This window comes from Notolepis coatsorum (genome assembly GCF_963971535.1).
Source record: "Notolepis coatsorum genome assembly, chromosome: 1".
Lineage (NCBI taxonomy): Eukaryota > Metazoa > Chordata > Actinopteri > Aulopiformes > Paralepididae > Notolepis > Notolepis coatsorum.
Window position 1 is genome coordinate 250,365,395 of NC_140165.1, and position 26,924 is coordinate 250,392,318.

At 43.2% G+C, this 26,924-nt stretch overlaps 1 protein-coding gene across 3 annotated transcripts in view; it reads right to left on the reverse strand.

Annotated features, from left to right (window-relative positions):
* lrch3 (leucine-rich repeats and calponin homology (CH) domain containing 3) overlaps positions 1–26,924 on the reverse strand; it is a 125,211-nt gene that overhangs the window by 60,139 nt on the left and 38,148 nt on the right. For all 3 annotated transcript variants that reach the window (XM_084331891.1, XM_084331890.1, XM_084331889.1), the window contains exons 2-6: positions 8,014–8,158; positions 6,286–6,412; positions 3,265–3,370; positions 2,727–2,863; positions 1,659–1,768 (exon numbers count right to left, since the gene is read on the reverse strand). In XM_084331891.1, the coding sequence (XP_084188017.1) occupies positions 1,659–1,768; positions 2,727–2,863; positions 3,265–3,370; positions 6,286–6,412; positions 8,014–8,158 (625 nt within the window). The remainder of the gene's footprint in view (positions 1–1,658; positions 1,769–2,726; positions 2,864–3,264; positions 3,371–6,285; positions 6,413–8,013; positions 8,159–26,924) is intronic.

The following is a 26,924-nucleotide window of genomic DNA, read 5'->3' on the forward strand; positions in this document are numbered from 1 at the left end:
AGAGAGAGAGAGAGAGAGAGAGAGAGAGAGAGAGAGAGAGAGAGAGAGAGAGAGAGAGGAGAGAGAGAGACAGACAGACAGACAAAAAGTGAGAGGAAGGGAGATAGAAAGAGAGAGGTAGGGAGAGAGGTTTAGGTCTTAAAACATAGAAACACTTGCAGGATACAATTAAGAAGAGCTCCTCCTGTCATTCAGTTTATTTTATTTAAAAAAATATATATATATTATTATTATAATTTTTTTTAAATATCGGCCCCATCTTGATATTGGACCGACACCGATGTGCAAAAAAACGGCCACATCGGCCGACACCACATCGGCGGCCGATATATCGTGCATCACCAAATAAAACTCTTGAATCTTGAATTCACGCGGCTTACATATGATACAATCCAGTTTATACCTTCACCCCAGTGTACTTTTCTGGAACCTGTTCCTCAAGACAGAAGCAGAGCCAAGAGTGGATCTCATGACTCAAGTCAATTGTCCAAAGGAGGGTCACTCTGTCCCTCCATTATGGCCATTTATGACATGGGCAAAGCTAAGAGGGAGTCATTAAGTTTTCAACTACTATTTAACCCTGGTCTCCTCTCTTCCTTTTCTCTCTCGTTCCTTTACCCCCTCTCCTCTCCTCTCTCACCTGGAGCTGAAGGCTAGTTGTCTCCTGTCATAGTTAGCGCTCTCTCCTTTCCTCTTTCTTCCTCTCTCTCCATCTCCCCTCCTCTCCTTTCTTCACCTCCTCTCCTCAGGAGCTGAAGGCTAGCGATCTCCTGTTGTAATCAGTACTCTCACCTCTCCTCCATCTCCCCTCTTCACCTCCCTTCCTCCTCTCCTCTCCTCAGGAGCTGAAGGCTAGCGATCTCATGTTGTAATCAGTACTCTCTCCTGTATCTAGTGATGCACCGATGTGAAAATTGTGGCCGATACCGATAACCAATATTAATATTGCTGTTCTGGCCGATACCGATATTTACCGATGTCGATATCTCTGTATAGAAAACACTTTGATAATCAAATAAAGAGCTATTTTCCAAAACGCATTTTTTTTTGTACTTTTGTAACTTATTTTCAGAAATGACTGATATTTTTGAAACGATTTAAGGCCAAAACATGTATAATAAAAATGTATTATAAATATCTGCCCATAATTGGCCCTCAAGTTCAAGTTTCTTTATTAGTTGTCATACAGAAGTACAGAATACTTTTATACAAAATGCTTCTTTCTGTTTCGCTCCAGAGACTGTGCTAGGCAATATCAGACCGATACCGATGTGTAAAAAAACGGCCATATCGGCCGATATATCGTGCATCACTACCTGTATCACCCTTCCTCTCAGATTCAGATTCAGCTTTATTGTTGCATCTGTCATATTTCTCTTACAAAAAAGAGCAAGATTCTTGGGTCTCGCCCCCTCGACCAACAGCATGGCAATACAATACACCATAGAACAATACAGTACACAATAGAGCAATACAATACAATACACCATAGAACAATACAACACACAAAAACACAATAAAAACCAGCATAATAATGATGTATGAAAAAGGTGACAGTGCTGAGAGTGGTTAATATAAAAAAGTGCAACAGTAGAATAAATTCAACATAAAAGTACTTAAAATACTAAATACATAAATATATACAATCCTCCGCTCACCAGGAGCTGAAGGCTAGCGGTCTCCTGTCGTAGTCGGGGAGTTCAGGTGTCGTCTTGTTCGCCTCATTGTTCAGATATTTGAATATATGGATCTTCCCCTTTATACAAATCTGACAGGGAACAGGAGAGAGAGAGATTATGATGATTATATACAAATCTGACAGGGAACAGGAGAGAGAGAGATTATGATGATTATATACAAATCTGACAGGGAACAGGAGAGAGAGATAGATTATGATGATTATATACAAATCTGACAGGGAACAAGAGAGATAGATTATGATTATATACAAATCTGACAGGGAACAGGAGAGAGAGATAGATTATGATTATATACAAATCTGACAGGGAACAGGAGAGTAGGGCTGCACGATTAATCGTTTTTTAATCGAAATCGCGATTTGGAATGATGCAATTATCAAATCGCCAAGCCTGCAATTAAATTTTTTATTTATTTTTTTAACCAGGAAGTCCCATTGAGATACAAGATCTCCTTTGCAAGGTAGACCTGGCCAAGATGACAGCAATAACATTTGCAATACATCACACAGCAATAAAATGTGCGATACATCACACAAGAACATAATAAATGTGCATGTATACAATACATCACATGTAAACACAAAGCAGAATAGTCTACATGATAGTAAAAGTGTATAATACAGGGTAATACAGTAATTTTGCAGTTGGCACCCGACTACAGAAAGCAGCAACATGCTTCTTGTAAAAAAAATTTAAAATATGTTATAATCGCATCGCAAATCGCAATCGCAATATCTGTCAGAATAATCGCAATTAGATTATTTCCCAAAATCGTGCAGCCCTACAGGAGAGAGAGATTATGATGATTATATACAAATCTGACAGGGAACAGGAGAGAGAGATAGATTATGATGATTATATACAAATCTGACAGGGAACAAGAGAGAGAGAGATTAGGATGATATACAGATCTACTAGGGAACAGTGTGTGTGTGTGTGTGTGTGTGTGTGTGTGTGTGTGTGTGTGTGTATGTGTGTGTGTATGTGTGTGTGTGTGTGTGTGTGTGTGTGTGTGTGTGTGTGTACCTGTGCGGGGGGGTTCTGTAGAGGGTTGTTGTCCAGCACGATGCTCTGTAGGTGTGAGAGTCCTCGGTAGCAGACGGGGATGGAGGTGACTTTATTACAGGAGAAGTCTAACCGCACCAGGGGCAGCTCTGCCAGCTCTGAAAACACAACCACATCACAACGACATCGTCAGGAACAGGGAGGACTGTGGGTCCTTTAACCCTTTCACTGCCACGGTTACCGTCGGTAGTGTGATAGTAAAGGGTTAACCTGCTGTAGTGTGGCAGTGAAAGGGTTAACCTTCTGTGTATTGTCGCAGTGAAAGGGTTAACCGTTTGGTAGTGAAAGGGTTAACAACAACCACATCATCAGGAACAGGTAGGACTGTGGGTCATTTCCTAAAACAATTCTTCAATTCCATGGTGTGTGTGGCATGTGTGTGTCTGTGTGTAGTGTATGTGTGTGTGTGTGTGTGTGTGTGTGTGTAGTGTGCGTGCTGTGTGTGTGTGTGTGTGTGTGTGTGTGTGTGTGTGTGTGTGTGCGCGTGCTGTGTGTGTACCTGTAGGCAGTCTTGCCAGGTGGTTTCTCCTGATGTTCAGGTCTCGTAGTGCCTCCAGTTGGCCGACCTGTGGTGGTAACGTCTGGATTTCATTACAGCTCACGTCCTACAGGGGGCAGTGTAAAGAGAGACAGTTACTATGTGTACCATACAAGTACATACACATTAGAGCTGTGGATCTTCACTGGCCTCACGATTCAATTACGATTCAGCTGTCCACGATTCGATTCGATTCTACGATGCAGCTCAATAATATATTACATCCTCAATTTTATAATCTATATTACTGCACATGGCTACTTTTTCATCAATAAATAAAAGCAGTCACTTTTATTTAGAAAGTTCTTAAATCAGAATGTCAAAATAAATGTCTTTACTAGTGTTGCATGATAGATACTAGAAAGGTATCTCGATACCCAGCTGTTAAAAACGGTTCAATACTCCATTTTATTAGTATCAATACTTTTAGATTAGCCTGATGCTGCGTGAATGGATGCGTGACCGGAGCACTGGCTTTGCCTAGTGGGCGTGTGAACAGTGTCAGCTGAACACAGACCAAGGCATAGGAATATTCACAGATATTGCCGAATGTCTTATTTCATAATACAAAGTTTCTGAATGGACGTTTGGATTAAACCAAGTTGTATGCCGTGATGAACAGTCTTTCCCAGCGGAACACAAGTTAATTAACATTACACAGGTCGCGCTATGCATGCTTAGCTTGCTAACGTTAAGATAGCAGGAGCCGTCTGCCAACAAAGATGTTGTTACAACAAATGGATTAGCATCCAAACGTTATTGAAGACTCCTGTGACCAGTAAGTAGGTACTACGTACGTCTAACTTTTACTAACCATTTTTCACCGCAGCAATTTTGCGCAAATTGTTCTACGTTATATGCGTAAAGTCACACATCAACATTAGTAAGCTATAATAATCGATTATGTTCCGTCACTGCATCGATGCAGAATCGTCCACATCGAAATTTCCACACCCCTAATACACATACTGGTACATACAGAATAAGAAGATTTTTATTGTCACATGATCTACTAGCATCATCCAGAAACATTAGCGATCCAGTTTTCTCAGGGTGAATCTCCTTTGGTAACAATAGGATGGCTGCCATAGAGTTTTGATCATAATGTCATGGAATTGACCATTGTTTCATGTGTGGACAGGAAGGACATGAGACCAAAGATAGTAGATAATAAAAGATAGCGCATTCAGCGCAGCGGCAGTGGGGTGAAAATGGAACAGTTCCGGTCTCTTAAGTGGGCGGGACCTTTACACTGGCGGTATCCCTATTTGTTCACTGTGAAATCGCAGGTTTCCTAAGGTGTGTGTGTGTGTGGGGGGGGGGGTTAGTAAGTCAACCAATGTTAACCTTGTGTAGCTGACGTGATGAATTACAGGAAACAACCCGGAGTCGTGCCTTCTCCTTTCTGAACCGTCTCTGATGAGACTGTTCAACACAGCTGCCACTGAACTGTTCTGTATTGATTGTGTATTGAGCTGGGGACTGACCTGTTCTGTATTGATTGTGTATTGAGCTGGGGACTGACCTGTTCTGTACTGGTTGTGTACTGAGCTGGGTACTGAACTGTTCTGTACTGGTTGTGTACTGAGCTGGGGACTGACCTGTTCTGTATTGATTGTGTATTGAGCTGGGTACTGACCTGTTCTGTATTGGTTGTGTATTGAGCTGGGTACTGACCTGTTCTGTATTGATTGTGTATTGAGCTGGGTACTGACCTGTTCTGTATTGGTTGTGTATTGAGCTGGGTACTGACCTGTTCTGTACTGGTTGTGTATTGAGCTGGGTACTGACCTGTTCTGTACTGGTTGTGTACTGAGCTGGGTACTGAACTGTTCTGTACTGGTTGTGTATTGAGCTGGGTACTGAACTGTTCTGTACTGGTTGTGTATTGAGCTGGGTACTGACCTGTTCTGTACTGGTTGTGTATTGAGCTGGGTACTGAACTGTTCTGTACTGGTTGTGTATTGAGCTGGGTACTGAACTGTTCTGTACTGGTTGTGTATTGAGCTGGGGACTGACCTGTTCTGTACTGGTTGTGTATTGAGCTGGGGACTGACCTGTTCTGTACTGGTTGTGTACTGAGCTGGGGACTGGTTCTACACGAGGCTGACCACTGACCAGTTCTGTCTTGGGCTGTGTACTGAGCTGGGTGGTACTGGCTCCCCATCACCACCCGGACTGAATACAAAATATCCCTTCTGACCCATCAATGCATCCACGGAAACGCTCCCCCCTACCTCAAAGATCTCCTCACCCCAGAACCCTCCACCTGTAACCTTCGCTCCGCCAACACAAACCGCCTCCTTCCCCCCAGGACCAAGCTCCGCACCATGGGGCCTTCTGCTGGGCTGCTCCTCGCCTGTGGAACGCCCTCCCTGACCACCTCAGAGCACCACAGACCACTGCTTCCTTTAAAAGAGGACTTAAAACATACCTCTTCACGAAAGCCTTCCCTTAGTTTTAACCTTTTTATACATGCCTTGTGTGTTTTATCCATTTTTATGCTTTATGTCTTGTTTCTTTAATTGCCTAATGTTTTTAAAGTCTGTTTTTAGTCAGTTTTTACTCTGTAGCACTCTGAGACTTGGTTTCCAGATATAGAGTGCATTATAAATCAAATGTATTATTATTATTATTATTACACAAGGCTGATCACTGACCAGTTCTGTCTTGGGCTGTGTATTGAACTGGGTACTGGTTCTACACAAGGCTGACCACTGACCAGTTGTGTCTTGGGCTGTGTACTGAGCTGGGTGGTACTGGTTCTACACGAGGCTGACCACTAACCAGTTCTGTCTTGGACTGTGTACTGAGCTGGGTGGTACTGGTTCTACACGAGGCTGACCACTGACCAGTTGTGTCTTGGGCTGTGTACTGAGCTGGGTGGTACTGGTTCTACACGAGGCTGACCACTGACCAGTTCTGTCTTGGACTGTGTACTGAGCTGGGTGGTACTGGTTCTACACGAGGCTGACCACTGACCAGTTCCGTTAGTAGTCGTAGTTGTCCCAGCTCCTCCGGCAGGGACACCAGCTTGTTGTTGCAGGCGATCAGCACCTTCAGAGGCAGACTGCAGACCACGGCCGGCAGGGTGGACAGCTGGTTCCGGCTAGCAGCACACAACACAGAGGGGAACAACGTTACAGTCCCAGCGCCTCCCATTAAGGTCATATAAAACTAGCTCTGAAACAAAGTCTTTGTAACCAGCGTGGCTTTGAAAAACAAGACGAGTCTGAACTCCACAGCAGGGCGACAGAGGCAGAACAGAAAGGTGTTTACACACAGGGGACAGGCCTGATCAAGCCTCTCCTCGTCCGACCGTTGTGTTGCTCAGTGCTGCCCCTAGTGGGCCTGTGTACAAAACACAGCGCTTTGTAAAGCAGACAAGGACATTCTTGATCAGGCTCGTCCATCTAAGCTCTGTGGGAAAAGTATTTTTATTCTCCTGCGGTTACATTTTTAAAAGCCACGCTGCACTCTGTACATTCATGACAACTGTTTATGACCCAAGCTCTGTGGAAATGCCTTTTTATTCTCCCCGTTTCATCGCTGTTGTGCTCCAGAACTAGGGCTGCACGATTTTGGGAAATAATGTAATTGCGATTTTTCTGACAGATATTGCGATTGCAATTACATTTGTGATTATAATAAAAAAAAAATATAAGCAGCCCCACAGAGGTTTATTGTAAAATGCGGCTTGCATCTGGCCTACGCGGTGGGTCTTTTCGGGACACGAGCCTGAAAATGTTTCTTTTTACCTGGGAATCGATACCGGTACCCAACAGTACCTTTTTTTCTGTACTTTACTCTCCCTCTCTGAAGTCTAAACTTCACAACACACAATCTAAAACCCCTTACCTCCCTCTCCCAAACCGATCTTGTATCTCAATGGGACTTCCTGGTAAAAAAAAGAAAAAAAAGAAAAAGTAAAAAAAAAAAAAATGCGATTTTATTTTTCATTGTTTGCGATTTGATAATTGCATCATTCCAAATCACGATTTCGATAAAAAATCGATTAATCGTGCAGCCCTATCCAGAACTCTAAATTCAAGTGTTAAGAGTTTGTTTCAGGGCGTGCGGCTAAGTGGCGCAGTGGGCAAGGCGCTCGCCACTAATGCAGGAGATGCTGGGTTCGAGCCCAGCTCTCGGCATTGCTACCAGCTTGGCTGGTCGTTCAACGTTCATACTAACACAATTGGCAGTGTTAGGGGTGTGAAGCTGGTGGGTGGGGATTGGACGTTGTGGACAGCGACTCCTACAGGTCGGTTGGTGCGCCTGCGCAGCAGAATCAGGAAGCAACGGGGGCGGCGTGACCCTCCCACGCAGACCCTCGCCGCTGAGAGATCGCGCTGTGCAGGTGAAAAGATGCGACGGCTGCCTCCTCGTGTACCGGAGGGGACACGTGATGCAAGGCTTCGTCCACATTGCAGCCGGCTTGTGGGAGGCATGGCCTAACAACGTTCGAGACAGGGGAGGGAAGAATTGGACAATACGAAATTGGGGATGGGAGAAAAACTGAAAAATGGGGGAGAAAAAGTAGATAAAAAAAAAAATAGTTTGTTTCAGCGCTAAGACTCTAATTGAAGTGTGTGTGTGTGTGTGTGTGTGTGTGTGTGTGTGTGTGTGTGTGTGTGTGTGTGTGTGTGTGTGTGTGTGTGTGTGTGTGTGTGTGTGTGTGTGTGTGTGTGTGACTGTGTGTGTGTGTAGTACCTGATGTTCAGGTAGGTGAGGGCCTGCAGGTTGATGAGACTGTCAGGCAGAGAGCGGAGACAGTTCTGATAGAGGTTGAGACTCTCCAGAGACACAAACACACACACCTCCGCCGGCAGCTCAGAGAGACGGTTCCGAGACAGGTCTGTCAGGAGACACAGAGACAGAGAGAGAGAGACAGAGAGACAGAGACAGAGACAGAGACAGAGACAGAGAGAGAGAGAGATTAGTAGGGCAGTCCCCTGAAAGGCAATGATTCTACTCATCAGCGCAGATTGATTGATTGAATGAAAATTGTATTTAACAGATTTCAGAATGGGTACAATACAGTTAGAGATGTTCCGATACCATTTTTTCCTTTCCGATCCGATTCCGATACCTAAGCTTTGGGTATCGGCCGATACCGATACTTATCCGATACCAGTGCATACATTAAAAAAATAAAAAAAAAATTATATAAATTATAAAACGTTTTTTTTTTTTAATACAGCTACTGTTTTATATATACTGTTTTTTAGTAATAACTATAAAGTAATGGTATTTATTCAACAACAGGTGATTGTATAGATTAGTATTAGTATCAGTAATTGAAAACTATCTCAATGAGTTCACCCACGGAAAGGTTGTTGGCACATTAGTTCCACACGGACATTATTCGTTGCTGCACTTGCTTCCACAAGAAGGCTCCGTTTAGTACCAGAGGCTCTGTTGTTGTGATTTTTGCACAATAAATATTCAACATTCTCTTTTGAGACTCCGCCTCAGACTCTTATCATTTGGCACTAAAAGCTAAACATTGTCGCCGATATGGCTGTCCGCAACATGTCATTAATTGTGTACGCGATGTGCAATTGTGCAATGACAACGTTACCGTGAGCTATGTTAGCTAGCATGAGCTACCGCTATATGGAAAGACTGTAACGTTACTGCCGGTGACATTGTGATTTAACTTGGAATACTCCTTTGCCAACTTGCTGTACTTTGCTTGCAGATCTGCAGCCATTATTGCTGGATTATGTGAATAGCCCCAACTTTAGCCAAGGTAACGTCAAAGCTAGCTTTCGGTTAGCTGTTCAATGCTAATAACACCAGCCACCAAGCGAACTCATCAGAGCTCCCCGTCAACAGCGCTGTCGGGACAATGGCATTTTAAGAAAGTATCTGCTCTGCTGTTAATGGCAATTGACACTTTAATTCACGGTCGATTAAGCACACGTTTGTTTTATAATGCTCACCCAGCGAAGTATGAGTATATAAAGTATCTACAGAGCCCAACGTCCGCAGTGTTGTTGATAAATTACGTCATGTATCGGAGCGCAACATTAGAGGGTACTCGCCGATACCGATACCAGCATTTTAGGCAGTATCGGCGGCATTTCCGATACTGGTATCGGTATCGGAACAACTCTAAATACAGTACGGCTCAATACACACAATTGTTAAGGGTATGCAGACCAGAGAAAGACTTTCGTCTCGTTTACATCAGGGTTCCCCATTTTTAGGGCTGACCTTCGAATCTTTTTTTGGAATTCGAAGCTTCGGGGCCGAGATTCGATTTTAATTCGAAGCTTCGAGATAAAAAGTGTGCTGTAAAGTTTAAATCTTTTTAAATCTTAGACAAACGAAACACTTTGCTTTCATGAAATATTGTAAGCAGTCATTTGAGGCTTTATAAAAGCAGCACAATGAACACAAATCTGTCAGTGCCGAGTCCGACCTCATCTTAAATAACAAACAGCATTGCTTGTTAACAAAGAGAGGCAGAGTTGAATTTGAAATAAAAAGTATTTAGTATATTAAAATTTTATTTTCATATTCGAATCCCATGCCCATCGATCGAAGCTTCGAAGCTTTGAAGTATTTAAGACAGCCCTACAAATTTCAATTCATAATGAATTGTAAGTAAGGGTGCAATTAGCACCGTGCAATCCATTCTTTGTGGATCTAGCCCCAGGTAGATGATGCTTCAGCTAGGGGGTGGTCTGGAGGGGGTGCCTCATTACTTTTACCAAACGGTTCGTGCGTTTTGCGAATCTGATTGGCCACTGACGTTTCTGGTCCGTTTCTGGTCATGTGACATGTGCGCCCAATCATGTGACGGCAAGTTCTTTGGACGGTTAAGCTTAGGCGTTTTTTTTTTTTTTTTATCCACTTTTTCCTCTCGTTTTCTATTTTTTCTCCCATCCCAATTTCGTATCATCCAATTCAACCCTCCCCTGTCTCGAACGCTGTTTCTTGCCTCCCACAAGCCGGCTGCAATGTGGACTAAGTCATACATAGCACGAGTCCCCTCCGATACTCGAGGTAACAGCAGTCGCATCTTTTCACCTGCACGGCGCGATCTTTCAGCGTCAGGGGTCTGGGCTTTGGAGGGGCCCAACCCCCGTCGCTTCCTGATTCTACTGCGCAGGGGCACCAACCGACCTGTAGGAGTCGCTGTCCACAACGCCCGATCCCCACCCATCAGTTTCCCACCCCCTAATACTGCCAATGTGTATTAGTTAGGGATGCCCCGATCACGTTTTTTGCCACCGATACCGATCACCGATCGTCGTGAGCCATATCGGCCGATACCGATCCGATACCGATTGTTTTTGATTAACCCTTTAATCGCCGTTGACGCTGGAACACGTCATTCTCCGCCATGCTTATTCTGCCGATGACGCTGGACAGCGTCTTTGATATCAATATTTCAAAAATCAGACATTATATGTACTGGTGAGCCCCTGTCAACTCTCTAACGGTTCAAGAACGGAAGCTACGGTGAGTTTCAGCGTTATTTTGTAATGTCTTCTATACTAACTGCTCTAATGATCATATCACCCACACTAGATGAATGATATAATGTTGCCCACGGAATTATAAACGACCCCCCGCCCATCCGGTCAACATCAGATCATACGTAGTAACTTCTAGAAGTACGTGCAGTTGAAATTTTTTATCTCGCGCCGATTGCTATCAAACTGTATACAATCATCAATATAATGCATTTAGGGCTATAAATCACGTTCTGGAGAAAGCTGCAGAAAACGATAAAAACATACTTATACTTTAGACCGTATTTTAGTATGAATATGTGAATGAAAAAGTATAACGTTGCTACACCCTGAACAATAGATATAGGACTTTGAATGGGCCATGGTAATGTCAATTTAGCAATACAATTTAAAAAGTTATAGCCCTGTAAAGAAGGGGAACTTCTCCATGTTAAATAGGGCTGGCGAGGGATGGTAAATTATGAATTTAACCCCGGCGATCAAAGTGTTAAAAAGAAATTAAAAATTATTTTATATAATTTTTATTTTTTTTTATAAAATATATATATTATATAATTAGACTTGTACTTGTATTATCTGCGAGACATCGCCACCACGTTTAAGTCAAAAATATCTGCAAACAGCTCCACTGTCTGTGTGTACTCTAGTAGCCTCCAGCTCCAAAAAGGATTCTCCGGCGCTGCAGCGGGACCCTATTGGTAACGTTATGGTTCTTTGGTCATTTCACATTCAGCAAGCCCTCAGCTCGAATACGCATTAAATCAATGTTATAAGACATTGATATCAAGAGCTATCTGTAGCTACTGCTAGCCGGCTAGATGACGTTAAGACAGAACTTTAGTTCAATGGGACATTTCGTTTTGAACAGTAAACTAACGTCAGCTAACGCAAGCTAACGCAAGCTAACGGAGGTATGAACATGGACTACTAGACTTTCTGGATCATTTGTTGATATCAGGAGCTATCGGTAGCTAGCCGGCTAAATACCGTTAGACAATGCCTACTAAACGTGAATAGTTTACTGGGTAATTTTGTTTAAACAGTAACGATAGCTAGGTAGCTAACGTTAGCTCAGGTCGAATGCACTACAGACTCGAGCAGGGGAGCCTCCTCTCAGTCCTCAGTGTTTACAAACTCTACACGGGGGCGGGCGGGGCTAGGGAGGAGGAGCAGCGACAGTTTGCAGGTCCTGTGTGTCTGAGACAGACAGCGAGTGAGAGCTTCGCTTGATCGGTTTCCGCTATCGGCGAATATGACTCATTATCGGAATTCACAGATTGCATATTTATACTGAGTATCGGCCGATAACGATCGGTGGCCGATCGATCGGGGCATCCCTAGTATTAGTACTACGGACGACCAGCTAAACTGAAAGCAATGTGGAGCGCTGGGCTCGAAAGGGCGAACCCAGCGTCTCCAGTATTCGTGGTGAGCGCCTTGCCCACTGCACCACGTAGCTGCCCAGCTTAGGTGCTCTTTCGAAGTTGGTTAAGGTTAGAGTTTGTCTTAGAGCAGGGCGATAGAACGCCAGCCCTGATTCCAAACTCTAACCTTAACCAACTGCGAAAGAGTCGCCCAAGTTTAACCAGTGATAAACTAGGCATTAGGTCGTTTGCAGGCTGTTCAACGCGGAAATGGGCTAAGACACTGCTCGTCATGAAATTGGGCGCACATGTCACATGATCAGAAACGTGCGTGGCCAATCAGAGCGCAAAACGGGAACACGGAAACACGAACCGTTTGGTAAAAGCATAGACGCGGAGGGGGTCTGTGCTGAGCCTCAGCTAGGGGGTGGTCTGGAGGGGGTCTGTGCTGAGCCTCAGCTAGGGGGTGGTCTGGAGGGGGTCTGTGCTGAGCCTCAGCTAGGGGGTGGTCTGGAGGGGGTCTGTGCTGAGCCTCAGCTAGGGGGTGGTCTGGAGGGGGTCTGTGAGAAGCCATTTGCTGTAATTCCCTCCAACTTAAGAACACAATTTCAATAAAATAGCAAACACACAGGTAAGTTCTAAACACGAAAACACACACTGGCATAGGGCTGGGCGATAAAACGATAACGATAACTATTGCGATAAATTATTTCCTCGAAATAAACATGAACGTGGTCGCAAAGTTTCGATATATCGATTTTCCAAGCTTGGATATGAGCACACGCACTAACAACCAATCAGTGAAGGAGATGGCCGACAGCGAAGGAGACCCGTGCTGCACCTCTGGGTAGAGAGGTAGGACTCCAGTAGTAAACAAGGCTGGCTAGGATAATTAGCTTGTACACCGCTATTTTTTTGTTTACGTGCCGAGTGGGTGTGTGGCGTGAATTCTGAGGCCATGGTTAGAGTAGTGTGGGGTATGCGGTGGACGTCGTTGCAATGTATTGGGGCGGAACAGAGTATTTTAGGGTGATAGTTAGTACATTGTCATGGGATACACCGCTTGCTCTGGCTAACTGCTAACGTGCGCGGACTGATGACGACATCAACTCGAGACATTCGCAGCAGCAAAACGAAGAAGTTAATTAAACTTGACAGAAATTATATCGACGATAATTATCGATATCGAGTTATATGAAAATAATTTTATAATTTTATCGCGATAACGTTTTTGGCCATATCGCCCAGCCCTACACTGGCACACACAGTTGAACAGGTTTTTCAACACATGGTGGCGCAGAATGGCAGAATTCAGTACTGTATCTACAAAACATTCTGTTTAATCATCTTCCCTTTATTCATTTGCTTAGATTTATTGTACACATGATCTCAAGAAGGTGCTGAATGAGCTCAGTGGCAGTTTTTCATGTCTGGTCATTTATAGCATGGTGTTATTCCCTGTCAAAGATGCAAAGAAAAATCATAATTTATATTCTCCTTTGTTTCATCACAATTTACTCAAGCCTAGTTGTTACAAAGGGTCAGATTAAACCGAATATATATATTTATTGCTTGATATCCCTTGTATAATATTTGGATATCGTCTGATATCCCTTGTATATTCTTTGTATATATACACGGAATATCCCTTTACCTAGGTACAAACCAGACCATAATATTCGTTCTCCTATTGGACAGCGACCCCTAGGCGCCAACGGCCATACCCCCAAGTTCGAGTTCAAAGCCACCGCCAAGACATGTCTCAACATGTCCAGGTTTGCGCAGTAATACGAGACAGAACTGAGGTTGGCACTAGATTATTCACCTTACGTATAAATACGGCGCAGGTGGAAAGCAGCAGCAGTTCAGTTCATTCAGTTCATCATTCGTTCAAAGTATCGTTCGTTCATTACTAGTAAAGCCTTCACCACGAGTCAACGACCAAGTGAAGTGAGCAACTTTGCGTCTAAATAGAGCACTTATAACATGTGCGAATAGGATAGTAAAAGTGTCAGAGTTTAGTGAAATAACGTCAAGTTCGACCTAGTTAATGTGAAGTATAGTGCACAGGAGAATCTACACCGGCGAATGCAGAGCCTTTTCCGGCTGGATTATATTGCTTTCGGTACTGTGGCTGCTGGAGCAGAGAACAGTCTACCCCACTGCTGTGTGGGATCTACCCGTGAGGAGCATCACTCGAGCCCGTCTCTAGGAAGAGGCTGGCTGGCTTTCATCCATGCTGTCGAGCATACTTGGATTATAGCTGCTGCTTTGTTTGCCGATCAAGGGGAGTACATGTACCGCCTCCCGTAGCTGGAGCTTCTTTATTCCTCGTTGATCCAGACTTTGCTCCCGACCATTCCTCTCCCCGGCTGGCTTACAACCGGAGGGAACCCCCTTAGTATCTCCAGCTGACTACGAGTGTGCCTTATGTAATTCTTATGCTACAGGTGGTGTCAATTATACCCATCTTAATATGCTCATGGACTTACGCTCTTGACCTACTTAAGTGTTCTTCGCCATATAAGCGCAATTCATAATTCTCAATATTGTAACCTATTGTTGCTGCTCTGATAATAAATACTTCTAAATATAACTTTCTTTGTTAAGCCGTATTCTTGTGTGGGTGTTCACCAGATATACCGTGTACTGTATGGCCAGTAATTAAAGTACATAACTAAGTAGTGGTTTAATAATACCATACTCTCAATACAGTCAGGGAATTGTACCCCTCAGTTACACTAGTAACAGACAATATTTCTGACACTGGGAATTAGGGGTGGGACGATATATCGATCTAGTATCAATGATCCAATAGGATCGATGCGACGTAAAAAGATCTGTTCATATTGCGAAACTCTTATTTTGAAAATCCCAGTCGTATCCGCCCAACAGCACAGCAGTGAAACGCTGTGTAGACATTAGGGCTGTCCCCGACTAAGGATTTGGATAGTCGACTATGATTGGCCGAAATTAGCCGATAATCGACTATGAAGAAAAAAATATTTGAAAAAAAAAAAGTATAATCTTTTTTTTGTATCATTCCATTTGGGCTGTGGGGTGCTTAATGTCTGACTGAAGGCTTCTTGTCCTCTGCAAAAGCATGCAATTGGTCCACTGATGGATACATCTTGATATTTGTCTAGTCTACGTGTGTTCATTAGATGGGTTGAAATCCTCTTTCAGTGCCTCTGTGCCTGTTTTCGTAGGCAGTTAGCCTCTGGTATGCGTGCCATTAGCGTTAGCCACGCTTCTAGGCCTCTTTTCTTTTGGAAAGAATGATAAAAAAAATTTATAATATATATATATATATTTTTTTGTATTCGACTAAGAGGTTGGCAGTCGACTACGGCTGCTTTCGATCGACTATTCGACTAATAGGGGTCAGCCCTAGTAGACATTACAGCAGAGCAGAGCTACAGAGTGTGCCTATTTTGCGACCCGAAAATAAGTGCCTGCTGTTTTTTTCCGCAACGGGTCAAATGCATCTAACATGCTTTGCATCCTCGCCATTCCTTTATGCCCATGTCGCGTTAAAGACTAAAATTAACGTTACGTTAGCGTAAGATAACTAAGCTAAGCTAACCCTGATCATAGCCATAGAGATAACAGCAGAGGTCCATTATGAACACTACACAACAACAACCACCAAACACACATAGCACACACATCCACACGCACACACTCACTTTAAACAAACACACTGTAGCACCCACTCCACACACTTTATAGCACACACCCACTTTAAACAAACACACTGTAGCACCCACTCCCCACACTTTATATTTATGGATGAAGGATTGCACTACAACTCGTACACCTTACTGTAAATTGTACCTAAAATTGTACCTCATCCCATTTCTGCTTTGCACTAGATAGTACTGTACATTAGTACACTGCATAGTATTGTGTATTGTATATTATATGGTAACTCAGAACATTGTACATATGTCTATACCGAACACTGTGACCTCATTTTCTTCTTCTAAATTCATGCTATATTATGTTATTATGTTATTTGATACTATCTTGTCTAGCACAGTCTCTGGAGCGTAACAGTAAGAAGCATTTTGTATGAAAGTATTCTGTACTTCTGTATGACAACTATTAAAGAACTTGAGAACTTGAACTTAGTGGGGACTGGGGAAGGGGCATTCTCCCTTTCTGTGTGTGTGCGTTTGGAAAGACCAGATGAAGTCAGGAGTATATTATTATTATTATATTATATATTATTATTATATTTATAGTATATTTACTGAGGCTTAACAGGTTAAGTGTCACTTTCACTTAGATTTAACTTCACGTGAAGGAGAGAAAGGCTCTGGAAGAGACATGACAATGTGACACAACGGTGGCGGAGCCGGAGCGTTAGGGGTGGACGGTATGGTCTAAAATGTATATCACGGTATAATTTGAAGCATAGACGGTAACGGTATATATCACGGTATCAGTGTTTCCGTTAGAATAATTTTTTTTGCCTAATAGGCAGGCTATATAAAGAATGACATCCTCAAGGCATGTAGATTTATAATATTTTAACTTAAAACTAGGCTACTTTTGCGTATAAAGTCATTATATTCCAAATAAAATAAGTCCCGAGTCGAGACTCCGTGCTGCTCCCATTGCAAACAGCGGGGCTGGATTTTGCTAGAAGCATATGTAGCTGCAGAGCCGCAGAGCCAGTGGCTCTTTCAGGTCGTTCAGCCGTTTGGTGGGGGGGCGCTGTTGAGCGGGCCTGTGACCAGACCTGAAAGAGCCACTGGCTCTGCGGCTCTGCAGCTGCATGCTATTTCGCAAATCCACTGCTGCAGCAGCCGTCCTCCCGTCGTTATCATAACACTACACACATATCATAATGTTTACAGCAAACTGTAGTTGATCACCAGGTATGTTTTATTAACGTAGAATAATTCATATAAGAAAAACGATAGGTAAGATCTCTTACCTTTCTCCACTGGTTAAAAATGCCAGGAACTGAAATTGAAACTTGCTGTGCGCCGCGGTGATATGTGTTTATTATGAAATGACAATTGCGTGTTGACACGCCCAGTGCGCCCACTGCGCGAAGCCTCCTAAATAACTTTTTCCAGTTTGCACATATCTATTATCTATGACTAATTAGATCTATTTTTAGGGGCAAATGCGATTGAAATAGTCGCGCTGTGGTTACATGACATCATTGCTATTTTAGAGCTGCCCTACCGGTTACTCGGTATAGTCAAAATCCATACCGTAGAGCAAATTCATACCGTTTATACCATCCACCCCTACGGAGCGTTCTGCAATCTTTCGAATTTAAACCTGCAGCAGCAAACGCTTGACTGGAGAGGAGCTCAGAGGATCAGTCCAGACCAGCAACAGTATATTTGAGCGATGCGCTAAATGGTAAATGGTGCATTAATATAGGGCTTTTATCCAAAGCACTTTACAATTTGTTCCTCACATTTTACCCATTCACTCACACATTCACTCACACATTCACACACCGACAGCGGAGGCGACCATGCAAGGTGCCAACCTGCTCATCGGGACTTCGACGCGCTGCCCGGGAGGAGCAGGAATCGGACCAGGAACCTCTGGATTACCAGATGACTACTCTACCTCCTGCGGCGCCACCTACATAACTGAATTGAGGGAAGGTATTACTGTCCGTTGGTTTATTTTTAAACGTCAACTCTCTGAGCCGCATAACGTTAAAGATCAAAGAATCAATATGACAATTTCGAGTAGTAAAGGGCGGCTGGGTGGCGCAGCGGACATTGCGCTCGTCACCAACGCAAGCGACACCGGGTTCGAATCCGGCTGTCGGCGTTTCCTCTGGCTTGGGCCGGCCGTCATACTAACTCAATTGGCAGAGTTAGCGGGTGGGAAGTCGAAGGGTGGTAGTCTGGTCATTGTGAACAGCGACTCCTACAGGTCGGTTGGGGCGCCTTCACAGCAAAGTCAGGAAAATGGCGGGGGCAGTGTGAGCCTCCCACACGTTACTCCTCGCCAAATGAGAGTCCGCACTGGCAGGTGAAAAGATGTGACAGGCTGCCTCCACATGTATCGGAGGGGACATGTGATGCAAGGCATCTATCCTCCCTACAACCGGCCAGTGGGGGGCATATGCGAGCAACGATCAGGACAGGGGAGGGAGAATTGGCACGAGAGGTAAATTGGGATGGGGAGAAAAATCACAGAAAAAGGAGGAGAAAAAAGTAGACAAAAAAAATAAGAATTTCGAGTAGTATTCCATAGGGGTGGGAATCACCAGAGGCCCCAAGATATGATATTATCACTATACTAGAGTCACAATGTAATATCAACAACATCAACTGCATATTGGGACAGGTCGGTACCCAATATACATTTTTCAACTGCAAATGATATAAATATATATAGACATGTGTTTTATCTAATAAGATCATGTTTTCACTCAGTCTGTTCACCTCATTCAATCATTTGTATTGCAGTGAAATGAGATTGTCGAGCAAAAACAATCGACACTTTGAATCGCTATAACATCGCAGAATATTGCGATATATTGCTGTATGGATTTGGATGTTTCCCCCGACGCCTCGAATTCCAGAAGTGGAGGAGGTGGTTAATGTTGCATAACCTGCCTGCCCTAGATTCCAACATGAAGCCTCTGTCTGTTTTCTCTTTATTTCAGGCTCTTCCTGGTGTCTGGACAGCAGAGAGCAGAGGGAGCGTCTCAAACACACAGTATGTGTACCTTGCACACACACACAGTCTCTGACGTCCTCGTAACACCGCCTGGCTAGCGTGCTGCTAGCTGTTTGACCAGCCATCCTCAAGCCACTAACAGGCAAACAAAAAACACACAAACAAACAGGCACATAAATACAGCAGCATTTGTTACTAAACACATTAACTAAACAGAGTGAGAGACCCGTGACCGACTGGAAACAGTCTCCACAGAGGACTCAGATAAAAGCGGTTTCTATCAAAGACGTCAGTGTCTGTAGCAGCTGAATCAGGCTGCAGGATATTAATAGCACGACGCTGCACAGCGAGGCCACATTATCAGCCATCAGCCCCCTGACAGTAACATCTAAATATAACCTGACAAAGTCACAGACAAAGCTTTACGTAAGTCATCAGTCAAACACATACCTAAGACAGTGACAGAAGATCCACAAACAGCCAGGACAGTGACAGAAGATCCACAAACAGCCAGGACAGTGACAGAAGATCCACAAACAGCCAGGACAGTGACAGAAGATCCACAAACACTCAAGACAGTGACAGAAGATCCACAAACAGCCAGGACAGTGACAGAAGATCCACAAACACTCAAGACAGTGACAGAAGATCCACAAACAGCCAGGACAGTGACAGAAGATCCACAAACACCCAGGACAGTGACAGAAGATCCACAAACACCCAGGACAGTGACAGAAGATCCACAAACAGCCAGGACAGTGACAGAAGATCCACAAACACCCAGGACAGTGACAGAAGATCCACAAACACCCAGGACAGTGACAGAAGATCCACAAACAGTCAGGACAGTGACAGAAGATCCACAAATACACAGGACAGTGACAGAAGCGCCACAAATGTAGAGACAAAAAGTCATGCAAGCTACTAATGATTGTTACATTATGGATTCAAAATATATCACTGGGCTGTTTCTACTGAGTCCAACATGACAAGAGCACAAGTGTGTTTTCTATTGAGTAGAGTACCAGTATGACAAGAGCACTAGTGTGTTTACTATTGAGTAGAGTACCAACATGACAAGAGCATTAGTGTGTTTACTATTGAGTAGAGTACCAACATGACAAGAGCACAAGTGTGTTTTCTATTGAGTAGAGTACCAACATGACAAGAGCACTAGTGTGTTTACTATTGAGTAGAGTACCAACATGACAAGAGCACTAGTGTGTTTACTATTGAGTAGAGTACCAACATGACAAGAGCATTAGTGTGTTTACTATTGAGTAGAGTACCAACATGACAAGAGCATTAGTGTGTTTACTATTGAGTAGAGTACCAACATGACAAGAGCATTAGTGTGTTTTCATGACTTCATAGCATATGGCTAAATATAGCCTCTAGCCAAAAATAAAGAAATGAACACATTAACTCTACTGGTGGCTACTGGTTTTGCTGTTAGCTCCGCTCCACATTAGCTCCGCCCCACAGCAAGAGAATGTCTTTCGATGAGAGGAGAGGCACATTTTTGTTGAAAGGTTTTGCTTTTCCTTCAGAGCCATATCCCGGGACGGACACACTATGATACACAGTATCAATAGACTGCATCACACACAGTATCAATAGACTACAGTTTCCCATGGGATTTTTTTCAGGGGGGGGGGTGGTAGGCCCCCCAAAACTACTACTGTTGTCGCGGGACGCGAGTGTCGCGGATACGTGGTGTCAACAGTGTCGCCATAGACGCGCGCAGTAAGGCGGTTGTTAGTATCGGTGCATTTCTCTACACTGAGCTGAAATGAAACAAAACTAATACGCCCTAGCCATTAGGGGTGGGAATCACCAGAGGCCTCACGATACGATACTATCACGATACTTGAGTCACGATACGATAGTATTGCGATACTAAATATATTGCGATATGCTGAGTATTGTGATATTAATATTGCGATATATTGCGATTTACCTTTTTTCAACTGCAATTGCAAAGTAAAACTTTGTCAACATGTTTTATCTAATAAAATAAAGTTGAGTCTGTTCATCTCACTTCAATCATTTTTATTGCAGAACATGGTATTTTCTCAAGCAGACAGATGTAAACACTGTAATCTGTGTTGTATGTACCTGACAAACTGAACTGTTTGTATTACAGTCATATTCCGACTTAACTGAATGCACATGTGTGCGTGTGTGTGGACTACTGTACTATTACAGGTATTGAAATTAACAATGCAACTTCCTTATACAATTTTTTTAATTTTTTATGAATAATTAAATATAGATACTTGGTGTCCCTGTATTGATACAGTATCGCCACGCAAAGTATCGCGATACTACTACGTATCGATTTTTTCCCCCACCCCTACTAGCCATATCTTCTGAAAACCCGCCTAAAAATACATACCCAAGTAAATGGAAGATTGCTCTACCTAGAGCTGCCACGGTATTGATGTTTTCCTTACCGCACAAATTTGCGAAATATTTCCTACCGCCGCGGTTACCGCAAAAATATAAACAAAAATAAAAGTTTGAATGCATTTATTATTATTTTTTTTAGTAGTCTACTCTTTATAGCATATAGCCTGCCTCTAGTCTAAATGTCTATCTTTAGAGGATGACTTTGCAGCATGAATATTGTTTGGGATTCGGCAAGCACGCATTTGTTATTGAAAGTGAAACACGGATTCGAAGTCTCCCCTCTGGTCGTGCACCATTCACTCTGTGTTGCGGGCAGGGGTGGTAGGCTGGTAGCGCCCGGCGGTTACCCCCCCCCCCCCCCCCCCCCCCCCCCCCCCGACCCTTTCTTCTTATTATTATTATTATAACGTTACTACTTATGATTAACAAAGGCATTCGTTTTGTGGCATTAACGTTATATAGTTACACGTTCAATAACATCAGCGTATTTACCGGACCATAGCAAGGCAAGCATTACTCAATTCATATCTCAGTTCCTTTCTTTGCTCAGAGCGTGCCGAGTTGTACCCATTCTGCGGTCTGTTAATAAAGTTTTCAATCAGACAAGTGTATAGAATGAAGGGCTTTTATTATAACATTCGTTGCAGTAAAATCATTATGCCTCGTTTAGTACTCCTGTGGACTGGAGCTCTGGTAGTCCACTCCGGCGGGGAGCTAATGTTATTAGCCGTGTTGTGAGCTCTGATCAATGGCTGACTATCAGGAAGTAAAAACCTAATACGCACTTGCCGATTGGTGGTAACAGCAGAGGCGGGTGCAAGCGGTGTGACGTAATTGGCAGAATCGACTGTCAATCAAAATTGCTCCGTTGCTTTGGTTGAGAGTATTATTATAAAAAACAGCTGTGATGCGGTATTCAGCTAAACTCTGCGGTGGGCGTGATGTAACAGCGATACCGTGGTAATGCAATAACTGCGGCAGCTCTAGTTGTAGCTATGTTATACATCCTGAATGGCATTAACGTTAGTTGGTTAGCTATTTAGCTAATGTTGATAGCATTGAATAGCATCAATGCTAACTGGCTACAACGAATTCTCACAAGCTGGTTCGAGTTCTCATAGCCGCGAGTATTCGCATAGCTGCGAGTAATCGATTACTCACGTCAATCCCTACTAGGGACATCTATGGATCTCAGGGAATGTATTCCCAGTGTCAGACATATTGTGTCTGTTACTAGGCTTGAGTAAATTGTAATGAACCAAAGGAGAATATCATTTTATTTTAAATTTTGATGGTGAATAACACCGTGCTAAAATTGACCAAATTTTTTTTTTTTTTATAAAATATATATATTATATAATTAGACTTGTACTTGTATTATCTGCGAGACATCGCCACCACGCAACAAGTCAAAATGCTCGCTATCTGCAAACAGCTCCACTGTCTGTGTGTACTCTAGTAGCCCTAGCTCCAAAAAGGATTCTCCGGCGCTGCAGCGGGACCCTATTGGTAACGTTATGCTTTGGTCATTTCACATTCAGCAAGCCCTCAGCTCGAATACGCATTCAATCAATGTTATAAGACATTGATATCAGGAGCTATCTGTAGCTACTGCTAGCCGGCTAGATGACGTTAAGACAACTATTTAGTTCAATCGGACATTTCGTTTTGAACCGTGAACTAACGTCAGCTAACGCAAGCTAACGCAAGCTAACGGAGATATCAACATGGGCTACTAGACTTCCTGGGGCATTTGTTGATATTCCGGAGCTATCAGTAGCTAGCCGGCTAAATACCGTTAGACAATGCCTACTAAAAGTGAATAGTTGACTGGGTAATTTTGTTTAAACAGTAACAATAGCTAGGTAGCTAACGTTAGCTCAGGTCGAATGCACTATCTAGACTCAGCAGAGGAGGTCCGCCTCCTCTGTGTTTACAAACTCTACACGGGTACGGGCGGGGCTAGGGAGGAGGAGCAGTTTGCAGGTCCTGTGCGTCTGAGACAAGCGAGTGAGATATCCACTTGATCAGTTTCCGCGATCGGCGAATATGACTAATTATCAGAATTCCCCGATCGCATATTTATACTGATTATCGGCCGATAACGATCGGTTGCCGATCGATCGGGGCATCCCTAGTTTTTTATTTATTTATTTTTGCCCATCGAAAACCCTTCTCTCAAAGGACTACACTCAAGTTAGGTTGCGCCAAATCCTTGCGTCAATAAGCGCTTTTTTCCAACTCGATGTCCGAGATTTTTTATAAACTCCTATTTCACTAATGACACTTAAAATCATTGGTAAACAAACGTAGTGCTGAAAATATACACATTGACTGCTGTTTTGACAGGGTTAGGGTCTTTACTCTTGGCTAATTTTTTTTCTTATTATCTTTTCCCCCCCTCCTTTTTCCCATTTTTCTCCCATCCCACTGTTTAGTCGTTATGCCAATTCCCAACCCCCTTCCTGGTTGTTGCGCACTCCCCCCTACTGTTGGTCCGGGAGGCCGGAGACTGTCGCATGCTTTCCTCCGACGCATGTGCAGCCAGCCGGCAGCCAGCCTGGCAGCGCAGATTCTCACTGGGAGAGTGTAACGTGTGGAAGGTCAGACTACCTCTCTCCAGATCCTACCCTCGCTGTGCAGGCGCCCCGACCGAACTGTAGGGGTCGCTGTCCACAACGCCCAGGACCCACCCATCAGCTTTCCCACCCCTAACACTGCCAGTAGTATGAACGACCAGCCAAGCTGATAGCAACGCCGAGAGCTGGATTCGAACCCAGCGTCTCCAGCGTTGATGGTGAGCGCCTTGCCCACTACACCACCTAGCCGCCTACTCTTGGCTACATTTGAAAAAAAAACGCAACCTTAATTCAATATTACTGGGATTAAAGCAAGCTTTCACGAGGGGCGGGGGGTCCCATTGGCAGGGCGGGCCGCACCTTCAAGGCAATGGTAGGGGAAACACTGGACTATATCACACACAGTATCAATAGACTTACTATATAACACAGTAACTATCAATAGACTATATCACTAGGGTTGGGTACCTTTCACATTTGAACCGGTACCTGTGAATCGATACCGGTACCCAACGGTACCTTTTTTCTGTACTTTAGTCTCTAAAATTTGTATCTACCTACCTCAGTTGTGAAAAAGAAAATCCAAACTTCAAATAACCACACTTTTGACCGTTTTCGGCTTGCCATTGCCCCGACTGCTTTGTTGTTGAATCAAGTCAAATCCTACAAGAGTATATTGTGCGTGTGAACGTTGACGTGAACGTGCGGCACACTTGTGACTTCATAGGTTTAGTTTCGAGAGAGAAAAAATTAAATACAAAAAAGAAGTACCAGTACCGAAATGTGGCGCCACCGACGGATCTCACGTGAATCGGTAGGTACCTTTAAAAGTACCTAATTCGGTACCCATCCCTATATATCACACACACAGTATCAATAGACTATATCACATACAGTATCAATAGACTATATCACATACAGTATCAATAGACTATATCACAGTATCAATAGACTATATCACACAGTATCAATAGACTGAATCACACACAGTATCAATAGACTATATCACACAGTATCAATAGACTATATCACACAGTATCAATAGACTGAATCACACACAGTATCAATAGGAAATAGAAGGTATTGATGGACGCTGTCTTTCAGTTTCTTATGGATCAACGTGTTTCTGCAGTAATCCTGCCAAGGTAAGGACATCAAGTCAAGTCAAGTCAAGAGTTTTAATTGTCACGGCATACAAGTATACAATGAAATGCGGGTGGTCTTGCCCGCAACGATGTGCAATACAGTGGTACAACATATAATAGAATCCAAAAAAAAAAAAACATTGTGCAATAAACAGGTAACAGGTAACATGGTGTGACATCTCGGTATCTGTACATAGTTATTTACAGAGCATATAGGACATGCTAGGTAGCTTTGAATTTATTGAATTTATTGAATTTATGATGATATATTGATGTCATAATCGTCCTAGTAGATGCTTTAAACTATGAGGCAGGACCCATAAAGGGTCATGGTTCGGTTGGTGGGTCACACAGCAGCTGTTTCTTTGTTTTTTTTTGTTTCTCTGCCTACTGTCAGCGACTTCGGGTTCTTGAGAAGCACTATACAAATAAAATGAATTATTATTATTATTATTATTATCCAGCATGCAGACATTATTCCCAATTTGGTTCATGTGTTTAACCAGCCTAATAACCACTTAATATAGTTATAGCAGCCTAAGTGGCTTCATAACCTCTTAATAGCTACGATACGATATTGATTCTTTGGACAACGATACGATATTTTTCGATATCACAAAGTCTGCCACGATACGATACGATTCGATTCAGGTGCCTGCGATCAATATGAGACGATATTATATGCCCATTTAACACAATCAGTAACATTTAAATTTAAAAAAAAAGGCAATGGAAATATCATTTGACATTTTTATTTTTGAGCTCTTCCAGACATTTAAATGAAAAACAATCTATTGTTTTTAATACATCTAGGCCTCCTGTTCACTGTTTTTGGTTCGTTTTTCTTTTTTTCCCTTGATATTAATATCCTATTCACTGTCACAGTGCTGTATTTTGGCTGGAAAAGGCATATTGGGAGTCCGAAGGTGCAGTACCGGCCAGATCCTGTTAGTGGGGCTATCCCGAGAATACACCCTCCTTCCCAGTCCCCACTTCTCTCTGCCTATGGCTCTGGGTTAGCTTGCGCTAATGTAGCGTTATTTTCGATCTTTAACGCAACGTGGGCATAATGGAATGGCGAGGATTGCAAAGCAGGTTAGATGCATTGGACCCGTTGCGGAATAAAACAGCAGGGACATGTTTTGGGTCGCAGAATAGGCACACTAGCCTTGCTCTAGTGACGCCCTAGACGCTACTGCTGTGTGCTGTTGATCCGAGCCGAGCGGATACGAGGGATTTTCAAAATAAGAGTATCGCAATATGAATCGATCTTTTTACGTTGCATCGATCCTATTTGATTATTGATAATAGATTATTATCAATTAATACCCCTATTAATAGCCAGTTATAGCAGCCTAAGACGTAATGTTTCCTATGAGAGGAACTGAGGAAGTACAACATATTTGATTAAATCAACTAACGCAGCTCCTCAAAGAACAGCCAACTGAGTAAAACTCAAGAGCCAAGGCTGTTTTCTCCAAAAAGGAGGCCGTTCCAAGCAGCTTCCTGTCCAGAAATAGATGCAGTTTTCCCGTGATTAGAAGAAAGAGGATTGTTGAAGCGGTTTTGTTGATTTTGGACTCTGGTAATGTGATTTATCGGCATGCTGCCCTCAGATGTATTACTGGTGACAGATATGATACCGACCACTGTGTCCTTTATGAAAAGGTTGGATGGTCTTCTCTGGTTGAAAAGCTTAAACTATCATTGGTATTAGATAATTTTTTAAAGCCCTTATTGGTAAACTTCCCTCTTACATCACAACACTGTTGGAATGGAATCTTGGAACCTATTCTACACGTTCAAATGACTGGTTGGTTCTGAGAGTTCGTCCAGTTTGCTCTGAACTAGAAAAAACAGCTTTTTCCTTTGATGCTTCCAACTCCTGGAATGCCCTCCGACTGACTCTGAAGGTTCTTCCTTCTTTTGCTGCATTTAAAAGTATGATCTCCGACCACCGTGTGT